General features: G+C 36.8%; 1 protein-coding gene across 1 annotated transcript; it reads left to right on the plus strand.

The window, feature by feature from the left end:
* Positions 1–3,375: 3,375 nt before the first annotated feature.
* On the plus strand, positions 3,376–4,388 carry LOC148999510 (protein SEED AND ROOT HAIR PROTECTIVE PROTEIN-like). Its single transcript, XM_089141007.1, has 2 exons — positions 3,376–3,652; positions 3,760–4,388. Exons 1-2 carry the CDS (start codon positions 3,469–3,471, stop codon positions 4,095–4,097), a joined length of 522 nt encoding a protein of 173 aa, XP_088997133.1. The 5' UTR covers positions 3,376–3,468; the 3' UTR covers positions 4,098–4,388.
* Positions 4,389–7,402: the final 3,014 nt, after the last annotated feature.

Genomic DNA, 7,402 nt, shown 5'->3' on the forward strand with positions numbered 1-7,402 from the left:
TTCAGCCGCATTACGAACCACACAAGATAAATAATAAATAAGCACAAAATAAAAAAAATAAGGGAAATCTTTTGAAAGTGGTGCAATGGTTGATATGTAAGCCTTGCATTAACATCAAACTAACAAGAATTTCTTTTAAATGCGTATTCTCAATTTCAATGGAAACAAAGCGCACTCCCCAACGCCCCCACCTTCCACCTACAATCAAAACTTTACAGAGATGCTCTTCATTCTTAACATTGTTTTAACTTTGAGATGTGATTTTAAGTTTTTATTCTCACTTGGTAAAATTATTTTAGAACCATACTAGAAATAACTGATATATCTTAATTTTATTATTTTCTTTCTACTTTCTTTGTTTCACTCGACTAGACACCACTGATTTCTATTCTTCCTCCACCTCCATCATCGACAACAACAACCGTACATACTCTAAACACCCTCTTCTCATGAATCCTATCTTTCCAATGGATGACAAGCATGTCAAGTGACCTTCTAGTCAAGATTTTCCTAGGCTAGTGTCATTGACGTTGTGGTGCCACTGTTAGAGTAACACCACATGGATTTCATTAAACCCCAATTACCTAGAATACCATGTGCTCATACAATCGACTTAAGCATGGGTGGAGCTCCCTTAGGACCAGGGGGCCACGGCCCCCACCCAATTTTAAAAAAATTTCATCATAGAAGCTTATTTTGGGCCCTTAAGTCATTTGGCCCTCTTTCTAGTGTGAAATATCCCCCCCCCCCCCCCAAAACCTTCCTCCTCCTCCCTTTTGGAGAAAATGTTTAAAAGGTAAAGACAACGGGTAAAAAGGTCATTGTGGCTCCCCTGCCAATGTTGAATCTTGGCTCCACTCCCGAACTTAAGTGGAAAAAATTGATTTACTTTGAAACGAACTAAATCATATTTTGAACGGTTGGGATTAAATAGAATCCATGTGGCATCCCTTTAACGGTGGGCATCACATGCATCACCACGTCAGCGACACTAGCCTAGTAAGGTCCATACAGCCAAACCAAAAATGCACTGCACAATTATGTCAACTACTAAAAATTCATTTGAGCCATTGCTGATACATGTCATCTTCCTATGTTGGTACCAAAGCGAACATAAACATTTTACACTATACATAACCAACTTCATATAGAACATCGGGAACTTGCTTTAGTCCTGGGCATTAAATGTGCAGGACCGTCCAAGGAGACATTTTGGACCATCAAATCTAGATCTCGGTCGAGAATTAATGGTCAAGATCCAAATCTTGGATCTGACGGTTCCAAAATTTCGTGGAACACACTACAAAAAAGTTATTTTTGGCAACGGTATATAAGCGTAGCCAAAAATAAAAATCAACACACTACCAAAAAAGTTATTTTCGGGGGAACTCATGGTTGATCCTACATTGTACAAAAGTATTGTGGGGGCCCTACAGTATGCTACTATGACTCGTCCTGACATACAGTTTGCAATCAATGAAGTTTGTTAGTTTATGCAAAGTCCAACTCTTGATCATTGGTCTATTGTTAAAAGGATTCTATGGTACTTAAAGGGTACACTTCTCTCATGGAATAGTTATCAACAAATCCTCTAATATGACTTTAGCAGCTTTCTCCGATGCTAATTGGGCTGGATGCCCTGATGATCATAAGTCTACCAGTGGTTATTTTGTCTTCCTGGGGCCCAACATCTTCTCTTGGAGTTCTCAAAAATAATCCACTATTGCTCACTTCAGGATAGAGTCCGAATATCGAGCTATTGCTAATGCAACTATTGAGCTCACTTGGCTACAATCTCTACTTCACGAGTTTCATATATTCCTAAGTAATGCTCATGTACTCTGGTGTGATAATATTGGTGCCACCTATCTCGTTGCAAATCCTGTCTTTCATGCTCGTACCAAACATGTGGAGATTGATTTCCACTTTGTTGGTGATAAAGTTGTAAAAGGAGATCTTCAAATTCTTTTCTTATCTACAAAGGATCAATTGGCTGACATCTTCACCAAGCCGCAATCTACTCCACGTTTTAGCACCTTGCTGGCTAACCTCAAGGTCACTTCACTTCCCTTGAGTTTGCGGGGGAGTATTACGGATACCCTAGCCACCACTTCATCTCAAGCTTATGTGGCTAGGGTTGCTTCCAAGAGTTCCACCGCTATTACAAGTCCCACAACTAATCAAACACTAACTACTACATTCCAAGGCTTCCAAGAGTTCCACTACTATTAGAAGTCCTACAGCTGATCAAACACCGGTTACTATATTCAAGAAGAAATTTACAATTGGTACTCACAAAAACTCTAGTCAACCCAAAGAAGAGTTTGATATTGATTGGGACAAACACTATTCAATGTTTTATGTAAACTCACATTGTAACTCAAAAGTCCTAGAACCACAACTACTAGAGTCCTAGAACACTGAGAATGACTCTCTTTCTATATAAAGCCTTGTACTAACTCCTTGTAAAATTAATGTGAATAATATTCGATCTTGTTCTCTCACACACACATGCATTCTCTCTCTCTCCCCCCCCCCCCCCTCAAAGTCTCTCTCACTCTCTCTTCTTCTCTCTTTCTCTCTTCAGCAATCATTATTCTAACATTCATCAGGAATGTCACTCTAATGGGAGGATCCAAACTTAAACCATGTTTATATTTAGTCCATTATGTTTATACACTCATGGAAAAGATCAACTATAATTCAAAATAATTAGGAATTACCTCTATCTCAACTACTACAAATAATAACTCAACCTTAATTTTCCAATTAAATGGGATCAGTTGTACCTAATTTTACAACATTGTTTTTTTATATAGAAAGTATAAAATATATTTTCACAACGGTGATAGATGTAAGAATTCAGATCCTTTACATCCCGCATTGCCTTCTGTCCTACTTGTCTGACCATCAGATGGGCCATGCATGCATGGATGGATAAAATTTCAACCGTTAAATAAAAATGTTGAAATGGAATCAGACCGTTTAAAAATCGCTGAAACAGAATCATTCCATTATCAAACAGTATGATTCCACTCTATCCAGATTGTTGCCATCCTCTCCATCCACATTGTTGCTCATCTGATGGTCAAACAAATAGAACAAACCAGAGACGTGAACGGAGAGGTTCTGGAGCCTAGATTCAAAGGTTTGGATGTATGTGCAGACTCTAAGATGTTGGAAGTTAGTGAAAAAAATGAATAGAAATAGAAATATAATAGACATACGTGCTAACCATAAACTTTGGGCCTTATCGTCGTGCATGTATGTTATTCCAACCCCTCCTTTAGAATAATATTTGAATGAACACACAATATCTTAAGCCATAGAAACTTCCAATTAGAACCTGGCATTGTTCGGTTAATTAGGTAAAGCTGGTAATACATATATAAGATATTAATCACCATTCCAAATTAAGTCCAACCAAATCTCTAGATCGAAGCAGATCGATCGAGCTAAGCAGCTGCCATGGCCCTCATGAACAAGCTTGTTATCCTGATGATCTTCTTCTTCTTCTTCCTTGCAATCTTCACAGTAATAAGCCAAGCTACCAATTCCACTGGTCATCACTCTGGTGGGAAGCTTCAGGTAACCATTGGCGTACAGGGAGTAATCTATTGCAAAACAGGCTCGACACAGTATCCCATTGAAGGTGTGGGCATTGATATTTGACTCCCATGCATGAACTTGCTTGCTCTGAATCACTTTCTTTTTAAATTTCTGATCATCAATCTTCTTCTTCTTCTTCTTGTTTTGTAGGGGCCAAGGGGAGAGTGACATGCTTGGTGGTTGATGAGAATGGATATGAATCGGCCATGACTGTGCTGAGTTCGAAGACAGACAAGAATGGTTACTTCTTGGCAAAGCTATTACCCTCGAGACTGGATGAACTGGAATACAAAGGAGTGCTGACAGGTTGTAAGGCATACCTGAACAGCTCTCCAGTGAGGAAATGCCGTGTTCCAACTGATATCAAGAAGGGTATGAGTGGTGCTCCTCTTCTGTTGCCTCGTATTCTTCCTGACAATAACATGCATCTCTACTCTGTGGGTCCTTTTGTCTACACTTCCGAGTCTGAATTTCCTCATGGTTACTGATGGATGACATCAATCAAAACTCAGAATATATATCTAAGAGGCTGCTGGGTCTTCTGTCTTTTTTCCTTCTTTTGTGTGGTTAATTTCTTTGGCTTCATTGTAATATTCATGGGAAGTTTTTGTTCCACAATTTTGCATACATTTTCAATCTTTTTTCATTCTTGATTTTCTCTTCGAGGCATTGTTTCAACCCAAATCATGCCTGAAAAATTCAATGGCTTCACCTAATTAAGCTAGGCCTAGAAATGTAGCTCTTGATTTCCTTTTCTGTGCGAAACATTAATTAACAAATCCTGTAAGCTAACCATCTCTGTTTTGTGAGTTTTTTGAATGCCTTTTAGTACTGGCCGGTCCAATTCCATAGCCAGAAGGACCAGCTAGCCCACAAACCCTATTTGTCAACCCATTCTTTAAACATAACGTGGGAAGGTATCTGAGTTTGTCCCGGTCATTTTCATCAACACTATTATAAAAGCATGAACTCAAGGAATTGGCCTACTTAAAATACCATTATCTATTCAACTAAATAGATATAATAAATCATACCCAAAAATTATAATATAAAATTAGTAATGATTAATATAAATTATAATTAATTCCGTTTCTCTCGCCATTTGCCTAATTAATAGAAATTTTACCTTGTGATAAACATTTAAATAACACCTCTTTTCCCTTTTTATTAGAGAATAACCGTCCTTCCTTGTTTTGGCCCAATTGCCCTTTCTTCTTTTTTTTGGATAAATCATTTCCTAACTAAGAGTGTTTTCTTCTCTCCACAAAGTCTTTAGTAACATTCCTTCGGTTTTTCATATTAAGTCATTTATGGTAGAGTTTAGAAAACATTCATATGAGTTTATTAGATCTGAGAAGTATATATACGGATAAAAGTCAAATGGACAACAACTGTACTAGCTGGTATGCTTAGGTGGCAACTCCATAACACACCCCCTCAAGCTTAACGGTAATGGGTCTAGGACCGTAAGCTTGCTACATAAAAGATAATGACGAGTCTTTGGTAGAGCCTTTGTAGGCAAATCAACGTATTGATCCAGCATTGAAACATAACGAACGAGAAATTGTTTTGTAGAAACAAGATCACGAACGAAATGAAAATCAATCTCAACATGTTTCGTTCGAGCATGAGAGATGGGATTAGCTGTCAATAGGTCGCCCAATATTATCACACCACACTTGAGGAGCAGAAGGCAAAAATACTCACAATTCACCCAACAAAGAGTGAATCCAAATAAGCTTAGTAGCTATTGCCGCAATTGCATGATATTCTGCCTTGGTGGAGGATTTGGAAATAGTACATTGTTTTCGAGCATTCCAAGAGATAAGATGAAATCCCAAAAAAACACAAAATCCATTAGTAGATGGTCGGTCATCAAGACATGCAGCCCAATCAGAGTCAGAATAGGCCGATAAAGTCATAAAAGATTAAGCGGAGAAAAAAATGCCCAAAGTAGAAGACCCCTTTAGAAACCATAGAATCCTCTTAATAGCCACCCAATGAGTATCCGTAGGGGAATGCATAAATTGTGCAACCCTATTAACAGCAAAACTAATATCCGGCCGTGTTGTAACCAAATATTGTAAAGTCCCTACAATTGGCAAGACATGGTAAGAAGGCTATGATTCTTCTATTTTAGGCCTTGACTCCAATATTCGTTTTCTTCCTACGTGCTCACATGGCAGACTTTTTATCCAAACTGCACTAGCATCATTTGCACAAGCTGCCTATTGTCCACTTGTCTTCTGTAGCCATTTTTGTTTCGGGAACATTTCCAAGACTCGTTCTTGGATGTTCCCAGTATTGCCAGCAATTGAAAGCTCCATATGAGGAAGAAGGATGTAAAACTCTTGTATGCATTCCTATTAATAGGTGGGATGTTTTGTGGAATTAGGAATTTTCTTTACAAGAATTGGAAGCGTTTAGCAATGGAGAACTCCTTCCTAACTTCAAAGTAATTAATGAGAAAGAAACAATACTTCCCCCCCCCCCCGCGGAAAACTCTTCTGTTTTAGCTCAATTGAAAGGAGGATATATCAAAGAAGATAGAATGAAACATATTTCATCGAAATTCTTCTTCGCTCATAGTCTTAAACAATGGTGAACATGTTCATTGAATTCGTTCAAGTGATAATTTAACATATTTATTTATTGAGGCGTTGCTTACTTCAAATTTTGAGAAGCTGGTATATGATATTGAAATGTGCGTATTCAAAGACACTCAATGATGTTATTTTCAGGGGGAGTAAACTACATGTTGCACTCTTTTTTCCTTCACCAAGGTTTTGTCCCACTATGTTTTCGTGAAAAAGGTTTTTAGTGAGACACTACCAATATGTATTGTTTAGATATATATACTATTTTTCCTTCATTAATATTTTTTCCCACAGTTTTTTCTTAGTAAGGTTTTAATGAGGTACATTATCTATTGATGGACATCCCAAGGGAAAGAGCTATAAATAATATTTATTTATGAATATCTAATACCTCCAAAGAGATCATACCAAAAGATGTAACTTCCAAATGAAGATTTCATTCATCTCAGCGTGCAATTTTGACGATTCACATTCTCATATTAACCAAAGATCTTAGCAATCTATCATTCCATATCAAGATCATCTTATTGTGTGTGAGAATCATATATTGTATTTCATTGTAGACTCTAATATTTTCATATCAGAAAAGATTCTAATTCTATTATAAATATGTAATGAATAACTCAATAAAAGAGTTGAATTCATATTGTCCTAATTTTTTACTTTGTATTTAATATATCTTCTTTATTTTATAACATTTCTGTCTCTTAAAATAAGCATTTTTTTTCTTGTGAGTATTTTTGAAAGTGCGCTCAAAACCATGTCAAAGCACCAGTTTGTTTAAAAAACAGAAAAAATAAACACACACAAAAGAAAAAACCAGATTGCACATACATTGTTTTGAGGAGGTTTTATTTTTATTATTTTTATTATTTTTTTTTGGGTGGGGGAGTTATAGGAAAGTGCCAAAAACAAATGCGACATTTGTCATACAACCCAGCTGATCTTAAACTGAGGCTCTGATGATCCATACCTAACATAATATATACATATAAGATTAAAAATTCAAAATATTTAATTAAGCCTGGGTGCCCCCAATTTTAATTTTTAATGATGCGAACCTTACAGAGTAATTAAATCACCTTACATCAAATTTCAAGCATCCTCAATTGCTCCATTAACCAAGAAGGATTTCTGCTGCTTCAAATCATATAGTCAAACAAGGATTATTCAATAAGAAAGAAAATGCATCAAGG

This window comes from Hakea prostrata, chromosome 11 (genome assembly GCF_041222555.1).
Source record: "Hakea prostrata isolate BN-2017 chromosome 11, UWA_Hpros_2, whole genome shotgun sequence".
Taxonomy (NCBI): Eukaryota; Viridiplantae; Streptophyta; class Magnoliopsida; order Proteales; family Proteaceae; genus Hakea; species Hakea prostrata.

Excerpts from the sequence above, each read along its gene's own strand:
- LOC148999510 (XM_089141007.1), top strand. The coding sequence starts at position 3,469 with ATGGCCCTCATGAACAAGCTTGTTATCCTGATGATCTTCTTCTTCTTC. Across the intron at positions 3,653-3,759 it reads GACACAGTATCCCATTGAAG|GGGCCAAGGGGAGAGTGACA; the intron begins GTGTGGGCATTG and ends CTTGTTTTGTAG.